The sequence below is a fragment of the Anser anser genome, assembly GCF_964211835.1.
Source record: "Anser anser genome assembly, chromosome: 1".
Taxonomy (NCBI): Eukaryota; Metazoa; Chordata; class Aves; order Anseriformes; family Anatidae; genus Anser; species Anser anser.
The window spans coordinates 189,101,581-189,122,646 of record NC_139720.1 but is presented as its reverse complement, the minus strand read 5'-3'; the positions used below and the strand labels follow the sequence as shown (position 1 = coordinate 189,122,646).

The 21,066-nt window shown below is 36.3% G+C and overlaps 1 protein-coding gene across 9 annotated transcripts in view; it reads left to right on the top strand.

The window, feature by feature from the left end:
- Positions 1-21,066, top strand: part of FRY (FRY microtubule binding protein) — a 238,220-nt gene that overhangs the window by 124,779 nt on the left and 92,375 nt on the right. For all 9 annotated transcript variants that reach the window (XM_083810257.1, XM_083810250.1, XM_083810253.1 and 6 more), the window contains 13 exons: positions 2,221-2,360; positions 4,322-4,412; positions 4,864-4,943; positions 5,074-5,154; positions 6,999-7,167; positions 9,619-9,711; positions 9,807-9,905; positions 12,371-12,472; positions 13,616-13,719; positions 14,226-14,334; positions 16,048-16,134; positions 17,054-17,225; positions 18,814-18,946. In XM_083810257.1, coding sequence (XP_083666383.1) covers positions 2,221-2,360; positions 4,322-4,412; positions 4,864-4,943; positions 5,074-5,154; positions 6,999-7,167; positions 9,619-9,711; positions 9,807-9,905; positions 12,371-12,472; positions 13,616-13,719; positions 14,226-14,334; positions 16,048-16,134; positions 17,054-17,225; positions 18,814-18,946 — 1,460 coding nt within the window. The remainder of the gene's footprint in view (positions 1-2,220; positions 2,361-4,321; positions 4,413-4,863; positions 4,944-5,073; positions 5,155-6,998; positions 7,168-9,618; positions 9,712-9,806; positions 9,906-12,370; positions 12,473-13,615; positions 13,720-14,225; positions 14,335-16,047; positions 16,135-17,053; positions 17,226-18,813; positions 18,947-21,066) is intronic.

Here is a 21,066-nt window from a genome sequence, read left to right as displayed (position 1 = left end):
AAAAGTGCAATGACAGAAAGATTTTTTTAAAAAGTTACATTGACCTTTTATCCCTGCTAAAGACACACACCGTAAATTCAGCGGAGAAATGGCCTGAGGAGGTTTAACAGGAGTCACTTTGACTTTTTACAGGGAGTGAAATTGAGTAGCTGAGGTTGAGAGAAGAGCATTGATACTGGTGTTAGAGAATGTGCAGGAAGACCTGACTGAAACAACTTTCTACTTGCAGTTAAATACTGCAATCTCGTGAAAGATATTTAGGTTTCAAGTATATACTTTTTCCTTACGAGCTTTGCTATGATCTTAAAAATAGATGCCTCCCTCAGAAAACCCTGCTGTTGTTCCTGGGTTTTATAGTCTTCCTCAGGAAACCATTTTGTAACCACATCTCATAATTAACAACTGCTCTCGTGCCAGCTTCAGAAAAACTTCTTGAAAACAATAGAGAAGTGATTGAAATGTCTGAGCATCCTGAGCTGGTAGGGAATAGTTTGCTCTGACAATAGGGGATTCACGTCCTTTAAGTGTTTTATCCAGAGTCTTACACGTAAATGCTTTGTTGTAATTCAGCCTGGGCCACTCCAATAATTCTTCCTGAAAGGCCTCCTGTCACTGCTGCAACCAGTGCCTCCATGCCATCTTCTACAGCAGCTTGTTTTTTATTTCAGGTAATGAAATATACTGGAAATGCCAGTTTTCAGAGCCTTCCTAAAACAGTACTTTTATAGAAACTTTAATTTTGAAGGGGCAGTGGATGCCACTTTCTAATGTTCCATATTTAATTTTAGGCCATAAGGCCAGAAGACGATCAAAACAATTATACTTCATCCTTGAAATGTTTCATAAACTTTAGACCACATCACTGTGAATTACTTAAATTCTGAGGCCGAAAAACTGGAAAATAGATCAGTTAATAGATCAGATCTAAACTAACTCATCCACAGAAGTTGTTAGTAAAGGCTATTGGGAATGATATGTAGGGTGCTCGGTCTCCCAGTTGTGGTCTTGTCTTAGTCAAGGTTTTCACACGAGCTTGGTCTTATACAGGACATGAAACTCTGCTGTTGTTCCACAAGCACTCAAACATGCTGTTTTAAGTTTAAGCAGATGGTAAACCTGATGGAGTTACTGACATAATCAATGTGCTTGGCATGAAGTACATACCTCAGCACATTGCTCCTGCTCTCAGTGCTTTGCAGGATCAAGCCCTGCATGATACCGAGGTCGTTGCAAATCTCCGAATCAGGAATTCACTGATATTTAAAATAGTTTTCTCTTTTCTTAGAATGTACACTGCATACATACTGCATACATACTGCATACTGTAGACTGCATACATACAACTGCAGTGGCTGTGGACATTCAGTTGCAACACATACGTAGTCCTCCTGGATAATCATATGGTTGGTTTTTTACCCTAGCTTTTGATTTTTTCATGTATTGCAGCTTTATGGTTTCCTGTAATAGGAAATTTAAGTCATTAAGTCATAGTTCAGGAGCAACTTGTTCAGTAACATATCTGTAATTGGTGATACAGTTTATATCGAGTGAGCAGTAATATTCTTTTCCAGTATGCCACTAGAACTGTGTAATCAGGGACTTTTAAGTAATGATTTTAAACTATGTTTTGCTTATTTGTACACACAAATACGGAGGAAAGTATAAATATTTTCTGATATATATAAAAAAGAAGTCTAAATTACCAGGTGTGTAAGCCTAACAGTAAGATGCATTTGCATGTTCAGGTGGCTAAGGTTGTTTCAGAGGTCATGGGTTTTCTCAGTTCATTATGAGCTTCGGGAGGGACATCCAGCAGTCAGATACAACCCATGAGACAGTACTGCTGGTTCATCACCTTTTTCTTTGCTTATAAATGTCTTCCAACTCAAATCAACATTGTGTAATGAATAAAAATAAGCCCCTTAAAGAACTAGGTCGTTTTCTGGTGTGTTTTAAGATGCAATACACACTTTCAATACATTATGCATTTTAGTACTGTCAATGAAAATATGCTGTTGACACTATTACCGTATTTCAGCTTATGTTTCAAACAGAAAATACAGAATATTAGGTACCATAGATTGGACTATAGATTTAGAACTTCAAAAAAAAAACAGATGAAAACAAGAAAGAAAATGTCAAAACGTCGAATTTGTGCCTCTTTTAAAAAGGTGTAGGGGAAGCTTGAACACCGTTTGATTTGTTGTATTTTCCCCATAGGTAATAAGCTCAATGAGTTCACTTTCAGAATATTGTCTGCCCTCTATTCTGCGTACTTTGTTTGATTGGTATAAAAGACAGAATGGCATAGAAGATGAATCTCACGAGTACAGACCAAGAACAAGCACTAAATCCAAAAGGTATGATTTTGAATATCTTTGCATATATTATTGACAGATTCTAATGTAAAATATATTACATTTCACCTATCAGCTTAAGGTTATAGTTGCTTGAAAGATGTATTTGTGTTCTTGGAAATCTGCTCTTAGGTTTAATATGGATGAAATAATCGTGTCTTTAAAATTATGCTCCTGTTAGTTCAAAACTAGTTCTTACTGTTGTTTTGGATGCTGTAATGTCCTTTAAATAAGGGCTTGTATAAGCTATGTCTCCTTTAATCATGAGAGCAGGCAATAATTCACTGACACTTTGAAGAATATTTTTTTTGATTCAGCACTCTGCTTAGTCATAGAAATTTCATATACAGCTATTCTCTGTCCAAAAGATTGTGAATCAGTTAAAGAGCTTTAGCAACATTCACTCAGCTCTTAAGCAAACAAGCAAGCAAAAAGAAAATAACCCAAACAAACTTATTGATCTCTTATGACAACAGCAGTTCCTCAGAGATAAGGCAGCAGATTGGTCTTGGTTTAGATCGAGGCCCGTTTGGTACAGCGCATTCTTTAAACTTGCAGTTTTCTGAATACTTTGGTACTACGTGTACATACTCTGATGAAACAGCAGGATAATCAGCACTGGCAGACCTCCTGTTTGGAAATGCACTAGCAATTCCTCACATTAGGATTACATTTAATCCAGTAACAACAGAAGGCAATAGTTGCTGGACTGAAGGGATAAGAGCTAGTAGATATCAGGAAGATAGGCATGGACCTGAATCAGACCCTCCTAAACTCTTTATGGTCAGTGGAAGTAAGCAATTTGAAGGCATGCTTCATCAATTAGATGTCTACTTTTGCATGATATGGATCCTTGCCTTAAAGTGCCTCTTTCTCTTGATTGTCCCTTAGAGGAGTCTGTTACAGGGCAATCTGTTCATATATAGAGGTCCTCAGGAATGCCACCCAAAACCTAGTTGAAAATCAGCTTAACAGTGAACTGAACCAAGGTCACTCTGTTAATTGATATTGTTATAAATAGTACGTATAACAAGTCCTTTCTTCAGTTAATGTGAAACCAAGAAAACCAAAATCCAAATAATTTATTTCAACACTGATCAAGCAGTGATTTTAAATGCATGCTTAATTATAAGCACATAAATACAATTGAAGTCATAAACTACTTAATGTTTAAAAGAATTGTGGTGTGTTCTATTTACTCAAAAATCTCACTGAAATCATTGGTAACAGCCTTAGAAGGACTGCAGGACTGCCTGTTTAATATTTAATTTTACAAATTGTGTGTATATTTCATGTCATCTTCTCAGTGCACCTTGAAACTGTGATCAAATTATAGATGGTTTTTATATTTGTGTTGCAAGCTACTCACCTCAGACATTTACTCCCCTGTGTTGTTCTGCACAAGGAATACATTTTAACATGGCAAATGATGCCAATGTTAGAAAAATAACACTGGAACAGTTTCAAAAAGAGGATGTAGTTTGGTTATGAATTCTCCATTGGTACTTTTAAGGCAGTTTTCAAAATCCATCACAAGTGTAAATCTGAATTTGATAGCACAAAAATAATTTATGTTTGCCCCCACAATGTAATTGAGAACTGTCTTAACTGGTGCCATCAGGAAGGAAACTGAAATAAAATCGATTTGTTAAAATACAGGATCCAAAAGTTTTGTTGGTTATGTTTTGTTCTTTTTTTCCCCTTGAAAAAGTATTCTGTTGATTTAAACTAGAAGAAGAGAAAATAGAAAGTGACATTTCAACATCTGACAGAAGGTGAATGTAACAAGTCAGATTTGCTTTATCTCAGTTTTTAAGAGCATATCAGTGCATTACTTTCTGAAATGCTCAACTGCAGTTTGAAAAGTAGAATACAGTCCACCGTTAACTATATTTGTGTAACTGAATACAACATGAATTATGACTCATCTCCTAATTATTATGTTTCTTGTTTTGATTTTGCAGCGATGAACAACAGAGGGACTATTTAATGGAAAGAAGAGACCTGGCTATTGATTTTATATTTTCTTTAGTGTTAATAGAAGTTTTGAAACAGGTATGGAATTCCTCAATTATACATTAACTAGTAAATAAGGGAAATTACAGAGTTAGTCGTATAACCTAATTTCAGGATTCATAATTCTGTTTCCAGCTTAAGAATCTAATAAAAATGTAAGATACATCCTTCATGCTTGTTCTTTGCTGTCTTTCTTGCACATATATATGTAGTATGTAGTATATGTAGTATGTAGTATGATATATAGCATTCTGCTGTCATGCAGACTTCACTTTTCCAGGTTTTTGGAGATGAAGTATTTCTCTTCATTACTAAATAAGCATTAAATGCCTAGGTCATTTCAGCTATTTTGTTAGTTATCTGTTATTTTGGTTGGTTATTTTTTGTTATATATGTGTAAGGAAGATACCCAGAAGTAATACTAACACTAAGGTATGCAGCTTAAAGAGTAGTGTATGTATACTGGTTATGTTTTATTTTATGTTTTCAGATTTCACTTCATCCTGTAATAGACAGCTTGGTACATGATGTTATTAACTTGGCTTTCAAGCACTTTAAATATAAAGAAGGGTAAGGCTCTTTTTCATACAAATATTCTGTGAAAAAATTACTTGCTGACTTGCATAGCCGTAGCGGTTTAAGCAGCATGCTTTCTCAGCCACCCGACTAACAAACAAAATTCTTTCTTATCTCTTGGTAGGTACCTTGGTCCTAACACTGGAAATATGCACATTGTTGCAGATTTGTATGCAGAAGTAATAGGTGTACTAGCTCAAGCAAAGTAAGTAAAATTGAATACCATACATAATGGAAATCTAAGTTTTAATTGCTTAGCATATGAATATTCTCACTTTCTCCCTTTCTTAAGAGATAGTGCATGAATAAATCATTTTAACTCATTGGCCCTCTGTTCATCCAGGTGGCCTAGAAGTCCATTAAATCACAGTGTTTCTGTATCTAGTCCAGTGATACAGAATAAATTCAACTGGACTACAGCAGCATTATTTTTCCTATCTCACTGATGACGTCTATGGAAGCCCCAAAGGGCTGAAGAGAGCTATTTCAATTAATCTTTTTTTCCTATAAGCTATTTTTTCTCTATCTGGGCAAATCTAAAAATAGCTGTAGCAACATAGCAACATTTTAAAGTCTCTCTGCAGTTATTTCAGTTTAGAACGTAATGCAATTGCTTCTGAATCCTTCGTCATGCACTTCTTAGAGTAAATGGCACAGTAATGACTTAAAAGACTACGGAATCTGGTCCTAGATTTTGAATCTGGAAGCGGACAGATTCAGATACTCGTGTACCCAATATAATGTTTCATCGTACCCTTATTGCACAAACCAAGCAGAAGGATAAAATCTACTGCCCCAACATAGACCAGCATCAGTGATCTCTGTCTGCTGACTTCTTGGTGTTGCTGTAGAGTCTACTCTACAAAACCAATCAACTTAACCAATTTTTTTTAGCTTGATGTAGCCAAAACAATTTCAGTCCCTGGAAATCATATAACTTTCACAGACTTCCTTTAAGACCTTTCTTGGGCTTCTAAATTTGCTGGCTCAAAGACAACAGGGGAATTAATATATGGATCAAAAACTTCAAAGTTGACTGTCAAAGACAAAACATACCTGTTCTCCAGTACTCCAGGATGTCATAATCAGTAAGAGAACAGACACTAGGAAACAGGGTTAGCTTGAGAAGCAGATAATATTTTCTTGGTACAGCAGAAAAAAATCCCTGGGACCAAACTGAGCATTAATCCATAAAACATTAGATTGTTTTTTGCAGCTGAAGCAGAGTCCGCTGGTGGAGTACCATCTAGTATATATGAACATGTATATTTACAGTCTGTGTAGAGGTGGGAGAGCAAATGCTGTTTTTCTCCTCCAGTTCTGAAGTGTGTTGCTAAGATGTTACTACCACTAAAGAGCTTCTTCCTGCCAGCCTGTTTCTTTCAGCTTTCTCGTGTTCCTTATCAGAGGCGATAATGTGTTACATGCTACACCTGCCCATGAAGATGACATTCTTTTCATTATGTTTCAGAAAGGACAGGAGGTCTTGTTATATATCTTCCTATATAATTCTTAGGGATAGAGACAACTCCAGCAGACTGGGGGAGATCAAAAATGGTCGCCGAACCCTCCCCTCATCCCAAGATATACTTAAAGCTTAGATGTTACTGTAATGGCTGTTAAAAAAAAAAAAAGGCAAAAATGGTTTATCTGAATATTTTAATTGTTATTGTTTGAACATTTTATTTTGAAAACATTGCATGTACTTGCAAGAAAACTATCTTTCATCTTGGATTTTTGGAAAACATGTGAGGGGGCTATTCTAATGATATTGTTAGCTCAAATGTAAAAATGAAGCATGATAAGAAAATAAAAGAAAAGATGTAGTTACCCAAACGGACTAAGATCAGGCTGTATGCTTCCTTTTTCTCTGAGTTTGTCAGAAGCAAATGAAAACTAAGTAAAAAGAAACCTATTCACGTACTGATTGAAATTATATTTTACAACCAAAGGTGAATCTTCTGTAGGCTTTTTCCCATTTATATATCTTACAATACATTTCAAATATTAAACTGTACTGTTTTGTAACTAACCAATGTGAATTCTTAGGTTTCCTGCTGTAAAGAAGAAATTCATGGCAGAATTAAAAGAGTTACGGCATAAAGAACAAAGCCCGTATATAGTTCAAAGCATTATCAGTCTCATAATGGGAATGAAATTCTTTCGCATTAAGATGTATCCTGTGGAGGACTTTGAAGCTTCTCTTCAGTTTATGCAGGTAAAATTCTTAAGTATAGAACTGTGGTTTTCAGTCCTTATAGAACAGGCTCCCCTTCATCTCTCCTGTTGTAAATCTTCAGGAGATTTTCCACACATCATTCCCACATAAATATATGTGCAGCTACTTTCTGCCCATTCTGAACCTCAGTGCTCCAGTCTCCAAGCTCAGGAGTGTATCATTCCATACCAGCTTGTCATCAGCTGTTTAACCAAGTCCCCACATCTTGCCCTCCAATAAAAAGAGGTTTTCTCCAGCAAAAAGAGTAGATGCCCCACTTCCCACCCTGGCATTCCATAGATGTTCCTTGCCCTGTGTCTCTGCTTAGCTACCTCCTGCAGTTTCTCACTGCATCCACAGTGAATTTTCCACCCTTGACATAGTTGTCAGGGACTCCTGATGGAGAAGAGCTCAAAGGAAGAGACCAAGAAATGAGGCAAAAGCTGGAGGGAATTTCCCATGGATGCGTTGTCTTCTTTCACCACACCTTCACCCCCCTTCCTCTAGGGTACGTTCTGTACCCACCCAGTTTGAAAACCACTAATACAGAGCATAGTCTGTCTGTCATGAATGCTTTAAACCAACAGATTACATCATTCTGTAAAAGGAAATAAAGTCTTCTATATTTAAACATTTCAAGTAGTCCACGTTTCTATCTGGTAAGATATGATAGGTCATATTCCCATCAGCAGTGTTGTTTAGCTTAAAATTTTAATTCCTTTTTTTTTTTCTTGGGATCACCTTCATGGCTGCAGGGTTTGTAGCCAGTCATTCAGTAAAATAAATGTTTTATATAAACCTCCATATAAAGATCAGCTTATTAATGTTGTCAATGGAGTAAAAATAACCATATTTAATGTTATATGCCCACAAATAAGCATTTGGTTTTGGAATACATATGCATATGTATACTGGCACACAGAATTATTTCTCTAGGTGCCAAACATGAATCGCGTTACATTTTAACTTTGCAATGTGTTTTAAATCACATTTAACAACACAGAAAAAGGTTGTTTTTCTTCTTACCTCGTGTTCCAGTATATCTGAATGCATCTTACTCTGTGTTGTCTTCATGTAAATTATCTAGAGCTGGCAAGATATCAATGCAGTGTGTGGTCAGTGCACATGAGCAGTACGAGTAAATGACATTGGATTGCTATGGTGCAGCACTGTTGGGGTCCGGTGTTCACTGCTGTTGAAATCAGTGGTAAAGCTAACGTATAGTAGACTCAAAATGTGGATGCAAATGGTCTCTACTTTGCTCATCACTGGAGTATCTCGGCACCAAATTAATTCTTGTATATCCTACAATGTATCATCATAAGAGGCACTGTGTACATAGGAAAACTAGTTTTGCTCAATTTAGTAAAATAGAGTTATAGTGTGATCCTGTGGGTGATTTGTCTGTTTAAGAATATACATACGGTGCTACAGCTACAGGCTCTTTCGCACCAGCTCCACTCTAGTAGAGAGACACTTTCAAACAGTGAGCTAATCTCAGCAGTGAGCTCCAGAAGACCTCAGCTTTCACCATTGACTGCAGAAAAATCCAGGAAGGTTATTAGCTTTGTGCAGGGGCCTCGGCTGTGTAGCAGCAGTGGCAGCAGTGACTGAAGTTATGTGATGCAGAATCCAGAATGCAGCCAGGAAAAATTATGCATGATCTAAACTGTAAACAGTTCTGTATGCATGTGCAAGTAAAAAAGGTCACTGGGGAGCTTCCTTGGAAGGTCAATGGCTGTTGGGACCTTGGACCCAGAGAGGAAGAAGTAACTGGACCAATATGATTTGTTGTCCTTAGAGAAGTTGTACAGAAACAACAGATGCTTATCTCCTGTCCCTCACTTCCTGAGCAGCACAGCTGTGTGGATAGTAGCTCGCTGCATGTTTCGGATGAAAGTACACCTCTTGCTTTCCCTCTCAATCCCCAATTGCAGGCTGGAAATTGTGGTGGTTTGAACCACAAGTCTCTTCCCTCAAATAGCACTGTTATGTTTTGACCCTTAATCTGCAAAGCAAGGAAATTCATCCCAACGTATTTGCTGTAAGATTGTTCCTTGCCACTTCATCGTAACAGAGGAATACGTTCCTTTTCTGGCCTCCCACAGCAGTAGAGCAGTCTGTGTGGACTATTCCTCCAGCTCCTGAATATATACACAGGGAAGGCATGAGATCAGCCCCTGAGTCCAGCTCTCTTTCCCTCCCCAAAACAACAACTGGCACAGTTGGAATATGCAGAGTTTCTGGATTATCATGGTTGGAGCAACAGATCCTTGGGCTTGATTTACATGCTGCTTTGTGCTTGCTGCAGAATGCAAATTTAGAACTTAATACACAAATCAAGTATTTTCTGGGGGGTTTGCAAGATAATGCACTTGATGTGCATTGAGCAGACATTTGGATGTCTTTATTCCAACTGATAGGCAATTTATGTTTCTTGTTTTGTTTTAGGAATGTGCACATTATTTCCTTGAAGTTAAAGACAAAGATATCAAGCATGCACTGGCAGGACTGTTTGTTGAGATTCTTGTCCCTGTAGCTGCTGTAAGTTTATTTTTTTGGGCTGTTTGCATAATTTCTTTGAATTAGATAAAACAGCTTGTGAAACAGTGTTTTATTAACATGAAATTTCCTTTCAGGCTGTTAAAAATGAAGTGAATGTCCCCTGTCTGAGGAACTTTGTTGAAAGCCTGTATGATACAACACTTGAACTTTCCTCACGAAAGAAGCACTCCTTGGTTAGTAACTCTAAGAATTAAAGGCTAAAATTCTCTGTCAAAAATATCTCCGAACAAGACTCCTGGGAAATTCACAGAACTGGTTGCAAAACTTCTTCTGCATTTGGCTTTATAACTAATACATTTCTGTTTGCAGGGAAGTCTATTGTGTTTGCAAAAAATAACCATATTTATGTTATTCAGAATATGATCTAAATCAGTCTGAATCAAGCAGATGTTTTCAGCTTCTGAGTCTCTGATTACTAAATGGTTAGGTTTTCTCATACTTATTATGTGTAAACATTAGGAGAGGAGAAAGAATAGAGTTCATTTCTTGTCAAGCGTGAACAAATGAGGCATGTGGGAACAACTCTTTCACGGGGCTTAAATAATACATTGTAAGAATGAAAAAATGTATAACACATGCCCTTTTAAATCCATAACTTGGCTACTGTGCAGCTCGCTATTTCATTTTTTTCTTGTGAGATGAACAGTGGCACTGCAGTATATTTTTGGAAGCATGAGTTGATCTGAATTAAATGAAGATCTGAGTCAGTTTGACGCTGGCCGCCTTAAGCAGTCTGTCTCTCCAACTGGGTCAGTGCACATCAGCACTGTGGCATTAGCTAATCCATTTTGAAGCCTTGGAACTTTTAAGAAAGTTGTCGTTTGTCCTTCCTTATTCTCTGGGAAAGTCCAAAAGAGTTCCCTGTTCCCAGCTCTCTCTGAAAATACTGGTCACCAGTGCTAGTGGTTCTTCTGGGAGGAGTGCAGCAGTGTGCTTGTGCTTGCTGCTGCCATTTCACCATCCCTACCAGTTACACCAGTGCTACGGGAGAGTCCGAGCATTCCCTAGGGTGCAGTCCTGGTTCAGTTTGAATTAGCAAAAGGCTTGTAATGAATTTCTGATTTCGCTCTGCTTGTGTTTGTGTGGCTCCATTCCACTCTGCCAAGTTAATAAAACCTTGTTGAAACTGCAGCAGGGCAGGAGCTTTGCTGTACAGTTTTCACACTAAATAGAACTTCCCCAAACTGGTGGCTGTACTTGCCAAAGTCAATACTACGTGCTTGAGAAAGGATTGCACAGCTGGGGCTTAAGGTTTGATTACTTGTCTACACATACCACACTGGAGGCTACATAGTTAAAAGTGACAAAATAGACCAGATTCTTGGGAGGGTGTGATTAAAAATACAAACATTGCAAGGAGGAGAAGGAGGAGGGGAAAGGCAAACAGCCGGCAGAAATAGCTGCAGTGCATATTTTAAGGCTTCAGGAAGAATGCACAGTCTTTAGAGTCTGAAGAGGACCTTCCTTTCTGAGATCAGTGTTTTGTGAATCAGTACATTTACTGGACAGGCAGGGTGGGTCCTCATTTTTTGACTAAAAGTGTCTGGTTTGAGCTTAGGAAAATCCAGGAGATGTTTTATGTTTTCTGTCCTAGGGCTCTGCCTTAGGACAGGTTGTAATACCCTTGGGATGTTACTGAACTCTGATTCTTTTAAGTACTCAACTATTATATTAATCATAATGCTAATCTCATAAGAAAGTCTTCTGTGAGAAGACTTTAATTATCCTCTGCCATATGTATTTTGGGCATGAAGATTACAAAAACAAAAATTTATGTACATTTGCCATTTGCTTAAGAAACTAGATCTAGCTTATCTGTGAGCAATTTGTGTTCTGTTTTACAGAAACAGAAGTGGAGTTTTAAGGTGTACTTAGACTTTGAGCTGTGGCTAGTGTTAGAATTGTATAGTCTTTAAGATAAAGTTATCTTATTTTTGACTAAATTTTAGAATTGTGATTGGATGTATCAACATCAAAACTGAAACTAAAAAGTCTTGGTGAAGCAAAGTCAGTTTCAAAGTAATAGGTACACTTTAGCTTAAATTTTTTAGTGTTGAGTACCAAATGAAAAGTTATCAAAGGGAGCAGGTTCCAGTGTTTGAACTTCTACTTTCTCTCTTTCCTCCTTTTACTTTCCAGTTCACAGGGTGTAACCACCAATAGACCCAGGCATTGCCTGTAATTTAACACACTTCAGTAGGGTGTTTGAGACAGCACCCAATGAATGTCATGACTGCAGATTTTGAGGAGTGATAGACATTTGAGTATTCACAAATCCTAACAATCTGTGTGGGTCCTGTTGTTATTATCATGAAGTGTAGATATTTCTGTGCTATCATTTCTCAGCTAACTAACAGAAATTAGCCCTGTCAGGCTGTAAAATCATGCCCCATCTTTGGGTTTATTATACAGCTGTAAGTAGGCATTTGGTTGTTTTTAGTACATCCATAAAACATATCTGTAACAGCTTTAGGGAAACATTCATTTAAATTATACTAGTTAACAATGTGGTTTCTTTGGCTAATGTTTGCACAAAATGGAGAAGTTAGAGCTATAAGTTTGTAGTAGCTCTTTCAAATTACTTTCATATTTTGTAGACATGCAAATAATATGCTATCATCATCCATTTCCTGTTTAGGCTTTGTACCCTTTGGTAACATGCCTGCTTTGTGTCAGTCAGAAGCAGTTCTTTTTAAACAGATGGCATATTTTCCTCAACAACTGCCTATCCAATCTCAAGGTTAGTACTTCTAACGATCATATTAAAACCTCATTAATATTTATTGCATTGATCTGTTGCAAATCCATTTTTAGGTAAATGTGCTGGAATATTGCCATTATCTGATCAGTACATAATTTTATCCACTGACAGTACAAATTACTTGGCTGTACTATTCTGTTGATAACAAAAAAGTATTCTTCTGCCCAGTTTGGATTTCTCCTGTTTTTCTTGCTCAGATGAAACCCGAGTCAAACAGCTGTGAAACGGGCAATTCTATTGCTGAAAGTTAGTAGCTTGAGTGACTTACCAAAACTGGCCCAATATTAATTTGCTGTTTTTCACACAGGCATTCTCAAAACTATTGCTTGCACAATAACTAATGTCCCATCCTGCAATTAAAGTAAATCCATATGAAAAGGCGGTTCCAACCCTACCTGAGAAAGCCAATATAAGAAGAGCAGTGAAGTGATTAGCTCAAATGAAGGGCCCCTGACCTGCCACTTGCTGAACTAGTGGTTAGGAGGCCTCTGCAGAACGAGTAGAACTTGCAACAACTGTCTCAGGTCAGAGGCAAAGTGTGGAAGGAATCTCAGTTAACCAAAGGATGAAATGGAAAACTGCATATGACCGAAGAGACCCAGAGCAATCTTGTACTAGTTCAAAAGTTTTCAAAAATAAATAGCAATCCAGACAAATAATCCAATTAAATCTAATTCATCCCAGATGCCACATTAAATAGGCCACCCTCAGCATACACAGATTTTTGTCCTTTCACTTTTGAATATGTACAGTACATTTATTTATCTGCTATGTTCTTCATACCAGGTCTCCATCATTGGACAACATCTTTTGAGTTGACAGAATCAACTGAAGACAAGGTTTTCTTTTCAGAGTCAAATTGAGTTGTTTTTCAAACAGATATTTTAAATTGTAACATGTATCTAACTCAGACTAACTGGCCATTTAGGTTTTTTTGACAACTTCAGTAACACCAGGAGAGGTAGGTCAGATGCACAGGCATCCTGCAGCTACAGGAAGGGGGGTACTGGGCAGCTCTGAGGCTGTGTCTTTTTGTAATGTCACTACAAAAGCTCTGAATCTTGACGTCCACTACGTTCAGAACCTCCTCTCTAATTTGTGCCTGAACTTTATTTCTTCTAGAATAAGGACCCCAAAATGGCTCGAGTTGCACTGGAATCTCTGTACAGACTACTATGGGTTTACATGATCAGAATTAAATGTGAAAGCAATACAGCTACCCAAAGGTAAGGTGCTGTATTTGGGATGTTCATCAATCCTTGTAGAGCAGATGTTGCTAGTGAAGAGGTGTTACAGTTCTCCTGAACATCTTTGAATTGAACATATTCCTGTTGTTAAAAAAAAAAAAAAGATACTCAAAACTATAAACAATAAAATATTCCCTTTTGTTCCACTGTCAGTTATTCTTCCACCTATCAAAATTACTATAGAAGTGATTCTGATTCTGGAAAAGCTAAAAATCACTCTCTGCCATGTTAAAATTATAAATATTTTGGAGTGACGTGTCACTGATAGGTTTATTGTTGCTTGTAATGTAGTAATGAAATGAAATAATTACATCAAATTTTTAGCAAAGGATCAGAACAAATTACCCCATTACCTTTTCATTTCAAAGAAAATACTTTCTTGACTTTCTAAATGGGGTTGGATTTACAATTTACTTTTCATAATAAATGAAGGTCTGCAAGCACCAGAAGTGTCTAATGTTGCTTTTTTTTCCCTTCTTTTGCAGTCGACTTATTACTATTGTCACAACACTTTTCCCCAAAGGGTCCCGTGGTGTTGTCCCAAGAGATATGCCTCTAAATATCTTTGTGAAGATAATACAGTTTATTGCACAGGTATGAGAGATCAATGCATAAATGTTTCCAATCAATTAATAACTTGTTTTCCTAGTAACAAATATTTAAATCAATTTTTATTTTCTGAATTTTTGTAACACCTTCATCAGTATCTTTCATCTAGATAATGATAAAATTATGGCTTGAACTACTGTGGTCTTCTTTGGACCAACAATTTTTTATTATCTTTGTACCACTGAAAATCATAGAATCATAGAATGGTTTGAGTTGGAAACAACCGAAACAACCTTAATGATCATCTAATTCCAACCCCCCGCCGTGGGCAGAGACACCTTCCACTAGACCAGGCTGCCCAAAGTCCCATCCAACCAGGTCTTCCAGGGATGGCGTATTCACAACTGCTCTGGGCAGCCTGTTCAAGTGCCTCACCACCCTCTGAGTAAAGAATTTCTTCATAATGTCTAATCTAAATCAAGCCTGTCTGTAGTTTAAAACCATTACCCCTTGACGTAGCACTACACTCCTTGACAGAGTCCCTGCCCAGCTTTCCTGTAGGCCCCTTTTAGGTACTGCAAGGCCCCTGTAATGTCTCCCTGGCACCTGCTCCTCTCCAGGCTGAACAACCCCAACTCCCTCATCCTGTCTTCATAGGAGAGGTGCTCCAGCCCTCCGATGATTTTTGTGGCCCTCCTCTGGACTCACTCTAACAGATCCATGCCCTTCTTGTGCTGGCGGCCCCACAGCTGAATGCAGGGCTCCAGGTGGGGTCTCACAATAATGGAATTGAGGGGAAGAGTAACCTCCCTCGACATGCTGGCCACACTTCTTTTGATGCAGCCTAGGATACAGGTGGCTTTCTGGGCTGCAAGCGCATATTGACAGCTCATACTGAGCTTCTTGTCAACCAACACCCCCAGCTCTTTCTCCTCAGGGCTGTTCTTAATCCATTCTCTACTCAGCCTGTATTTATGCTTGGGATTGCTCAGCCCAGATGCATTTTACGTATAAAATGCATAAAAATATTTTAACTTCATCTCAGGTGTATTTTTAATCATTTTTAGAAATTGCCAGCTAGTCAGAAAATGCATTAATTGAGAGCCTCTGACTTGATGAAGTTTGAAATAATAGGCTGTATTTTGTACTGATACTGAATTAGTCCTACTATATATCACAGAGAAGTTGCACTAAGACTTTACTGTTTTTAAGACAGTAAATCAGAGGAAAACCATGTTCAGCATGTAGTTGACACATGTAGTTTTCATCAGTTCAAACAGGAATTACTAAAATACAATAACCTGCAGTTTCATCTCATTTATTACTTAAACTCAGAAAACGTTCCCATTGAGCAAAGCACTTAAGCACATACTTAAAGTTTCTGAATAGGAATGAATACAACAGATGCTTAAGAACTTCCCTGAACTATGCCATCTGTGAATAAGCTCCTTTTATGTAAAATACTATGTCAGTGCCATAATTACTGCAGTTTATATGAAATAATTAAAAGCCTTATTTCCAAAATGGCTCATTTTCTATTTAAATGCCATAAATTAAGCAGGCAGAATTTTGGAATTTGTCAACATACAGCAGTGATGAAAGCTTAGATCTGATGTGTTCTGCATAGTTCTGAAAATCTGTTTTTCCGTTCATTTAAATAAATTCTCATTAAACTGGTTTTTAACATGCTGTTGCCCTAAAGAAAATAAGTAGCAGAAGTGAGAAGTTAAATGATTTGTAGTATTTTTTCTATTTTAGGAACGTTTAGATTTTGCAATGAAAGAAATTATCTTTGACTTCCTTTGTGTTGGAAAACCAGCAAAAGCTTTCAGTCTCAACCCTGAGGTATGACGTCCACCTTCATTTTTTTCGGTTTGTGTATATTATATTGCAGTACGTTTGCTTTCTGGTTACATTCTAAGCATGCTTTTGCATTTGTCCAGTTTTCGGGCAGAACCTTTAACTTGATTTATTAGTAAAATGCATCTGTGGACTTTTGTCTGTGAAATGTCACATTGTTTATTCCTGTCTTGTGTTTCCTTGGTGAAGCTTACCAAATGTGTAGTAGTGCAAATGCGTAAAACAAAAAGGAAGAGAGCAATAAAACTACTGACACTACCTGCTTATCACTGTGCTGTTGATATATGTAATGTGTTAAACTATTTTAATATAAAAGTAAATTTTCTGTAATGATTTCCATGTTTTTCAAAACAGTTTTACTGAAAAAGAATACGTGATGCAAGAAGAATTGAAGATTCTGACCATATAAAGCTCCACTGTTAGCGTCATGAGTCAGCTTCCTAGAGCTTTCCCTAGATAAAACAATCAGACATTTGAAAAATTTTAAAAAGAGTTGATAAATAATGAATAAATATTTTGAAATTAGTTTATTTGCTTATAATTTTTAAAGTTAAAAATAAACACTTATATAAAGCTTATAGGAAATGGATGTAATCCTTAGCCTCTTTATGTATCAATATTTGAAATTTTACTGTTTCTCAGCAACAATCTAAGTCCAAATACAATGAAATAATAGGGTTAATTTTTGTTCTATGTAGACTTTAGTGTTTTAAGAACTTACCTGTAATCAATGTAAATGTACGTCTAGAAGACTGTCATTAGTATCATCTCTCAGTTTTTGGAATACATTCTTGGGAAATCAAAAATACTCTATATATTCTATATATATTCTATAATATTTACTGAATATGAGTAAAATATGATTATTTGATTATAATACTTATTCGTCTTCTGAACTTTACAGAGAATGAATATTGGCCTGAGAGCTTTCTTGGTAATTGCTGATAGCTTGCAGCAAAAAGATGGTGAACCTCCGATGCCAGTGACTGGAGCTGTCCTTCCCTCTGGAAACACTCTCAGAGTAAAGAAAACGTATTTGAGCAAAACTCTTACAGAGGAGGAAGCTAAAATGATAGGTCAGTAACAGAATGAAACTTGCATTAGAGTGAATGTAAAAAAGTCTTTAGTACACAAGCAGGATAATTTGATATTGTTAAGCATTCAGTTGATTTCTTTATTGTAAACATTTATGGTGTGTTCTAATGAAAGATGTGGTTTAGTTTGACAAGTACTTTTTTATTTTTTTATGACTCAAAATTATTTTCAGGACAAGTCATTAGATACCTAAGTGGTAGCAACCCTGTTTTCTTCAGGGTTAAGGACATGGGTGGTTAAGAATTAGCTTCTTATAGTGCTGGATATCTGTGTTTATTCATGGATATCCATCTTATTTGAAACAGCGCCTGTGTTCTGAAGACATACCAGCTTTGAAAACCACCAAAGATTCTTTTTGTATCCCTATTTTAGTTTCTGTGTGTATTGCACACCAAAGGAAATTTTCAAAATGACAGAAACTTTTAAATGTGAAAGAAAGCAGAAGTGAACCGCTTAAGTTGAAAGAATCAAAAAAAAAAAAGCTTCCTTTTTGGTCGATGTAGAGAGAATCCCATGCTGAAAGAAGACAGCATGTGTATCATGTGCTGAAGGTGCCTGGTTTTGCTGGCAGAAAAGGAAATAGGAAAAAAGGAAAGTATAGAAGCATAAGACCCATGCTGTTGAAACGTACAGCAGACATAGTATTTAGTGGTGGTGTTAATTCTGTTCATTTTAGTTACTCCTCATTACAGTAGGGACTGCATTTGATAATAAATGATAATATTTACCCTCTTGATTTCTTATATTTCACTAGTGAATTCTTTATTATTTTATGATACAGTATTCTCATTTCCAGGTGCATCATATAAGATTAAGCTAAGTAGCTCCTATATTTTCTTTTGCCTTCTACTCTGCCATTGAATTTTTAATCATCACAGGTTTGAAAAATGATGTCATTTTGAAGTTCTAAGCTTATGTTGTCTTTATTAAATAGAAGAAGAATTGACTAGAGAATAGATGAATAAAAATACATTGTTTGGTGTTAATATCTAAAATTTCATTAAGATAATTAAAATTTTAGCCTTTGATGAATATGGAAGAAGAGATAATTCAAGTTTTATTTCTGAAGTATTTGATTTTCATCAGCTGTGGTAAATCTGTGTGTCTAATATTGTATTTTACATAAAATGTTATGACATTAGTTTCCATACCAAATAAATTTTAGGAGAGCTCATTCAGATTCTTTTTTTCTCTTTGCCTGTAGCTTTTAAACCTTGATAGTAGATCAGAGCTTTTACTTCTGTCATGAAAAGTCACCAAATATATTATGTAGCTTTGCAAACTTTGTAGCTTCATTTGACTATGTATGGACATATTTTGACTAGATATTTTTCATTTTTTCCTCTGGGAAATACATATTTGTATTACTTGGACTATTTTTATGTACAATAGCATCGTTTTTGGAGAGGGTGACATATTTCATCTCTGAATCAGGATAGTGGAGTATGCTATATGATAAGTAAAACATTGGTCTTACTTCATGCAGTCCAGCTTGAGTGAGCAGCTTTCTTTTTCAAAATATACATACATACAACTATTGCAAATTATATAAAATGCATATTATTGCAGGTATGTCATTATATTATTCTCAAGTAAGAAAAGCTGTGGACAACATACTCAGACATCTTGACAAGGAAGTGGGGCGGTGCATGATGCTAACCAACATACAGATGCTTAACAAAGAACCTGAAGACATGATCACGTGAGTGTTAAAGAACAGTAAATCCCATAAAATATTTAGATGTAATTTTAGAACTTTTGATCTCTTTCTGTCTATCTTGAGTTACGAGGGAAATAGCAAGAAACAGGAGCAGTTAACTTATATAGTATGTACACTGAAAAACTGTTTATGACAAGCTGAGCGTACTTCTCTGTATCTTGCAGTGTTTGGAATTGAACTAACTCTCTCAATATGGCCAAAATCTATGTGTGAATGCTATGAATGTTTAGATGGTAGAATTTTAAAGTCTGTGGTGGAAAGCCTAGCAATCTATGCTCAGAACAGTTTCAGGGTATCTTTGCATCACTGAAGTTCAAAATAAATGCCATAAATTCAGTAAATCCCTGTTAATAATAAATGATCTTTCAAAATTACCATTGCTATTCATGCCTGTAATCAAAATTAAATCTTTATTAAAACCCAAGTCATTTTGTGATAACAGTCTTGAATTTAAGAAGTATTCCACTGGAACAGAATCAAACCAGTGTATGTCTCAACCAGTGTTCAACAGCAGTATTTTGCACTCTCATCCAAAATGAATAATACAGGAAGTTTTCAGGAGAGGGTTCTAATGAGGTAGGTTTTTAGTATGATGAATGACTGGCCAAATTCAACTATCAATTTACAGCTGATATAATCTCTATGTTTTAATACCTTTCCTTTGCCCTTGCTTGTTGCTCTATCTAGATGAGATTGTAAACTCTTTGTCTTTAGCTTGTCTCTATTTATTTATATTAAATACTGACATTACTATTTCATAGTAATATTTCATATTTTTCTTAAAATACTACCTGATATATCACTTAGTATTCACAGCCAGTTTTCATATTAATTTTGGGTATCCAGGCTGTTGGCAGAGGAGGGAAAGTGAATTTTGAAAATCACATTTCCAGAAGATAATTGCATAGTAAAACCTTGAGCACTTAGACGAGAAGTGCTTAATCTTAGCTGTAAATGTCTTCTCTATGGTTTCTTGGCATCACCAAAGTGCTGTTTATTTTTAGAATCAGTGGATAATTAGACTTGTGAGTTTTAAATTTCAGGAAGTCTTTTGGTTTGGTAGTTAACCTTTGTCAGAGACAGAAAGACTGTAAGGTTGGAAGATTTGGATGTGTTACTGTATTTTTGTGTTGTAACCAGTACAGTTTTATATCCAGATGATCTGTAACTTAATTAACATATAAAGGAGAAAGGAGAAACACATTAGAATGCATTTTTACCATGGAAAAAAATAATATCTGAGATACTTTGATATGAGTCTTAATCTAAAATCATGTCATGAATAACATCATTAGGTGCTACTGTCAACTTCTAAAATAGCCCTCTTAAAAACTACATTGTGCATAACAACTAGAAAAGGCAATATATATTTTTTTATGTAACTGTTCTTTTTTTATTCACAGAAGTTTGTGCTTCACTGGCATTACCTATTTATTTTGAGTTCTTATGGGCTTTAATAAATGTACAACATATATGGGCTTTTAATACATATGCAACACTACATTTATCTATATTTTATAGTTATGGCTTTTGTCATATTTATGTATAGTTAATGGTATTGTATAAACTGAATATCATAGTGATATTTTTTAATAACAAAATAAGGATCAGTGGGATGTACCTAAGCAGTGAATAGTCATAATATTTTAAAGTGTACAGATTCTGCAATTTTCTTTGGCAGTGTTAGACATAGTTCTGTGTTTAATAACTGATCCATTTATGGTTGATGTAGTAAATGCCACCGTGAGGAGTCTTAGTGAAATCCTAAGGAGTGTTCTTTGCACCCTCCACTGGGATATGAATCTCAATACTGGTTATAACTAGTTTCAAGTATGTAGTCAGAATAAGACATCCATTTTCTAACATACAAACCTGTTCTTACCAGTACTTCAAAGATTTGTGCTAACAATACCTAGCTAAAATGTCATAACTGCTGGTATGGAAACACAGGCTTCCAGCTGAGGACAGCTGCTGGTCTTCATCCAGAGCTTGTCCTATTGAATCCCGAACCAGCCAGAGATGCCTGCAGAGCCGTGTGAGCCCCCCCTTTCCAGACACTTTGCGTGCTGTGCCACGTAGCTCAGATAAGATGGGAACTTGAG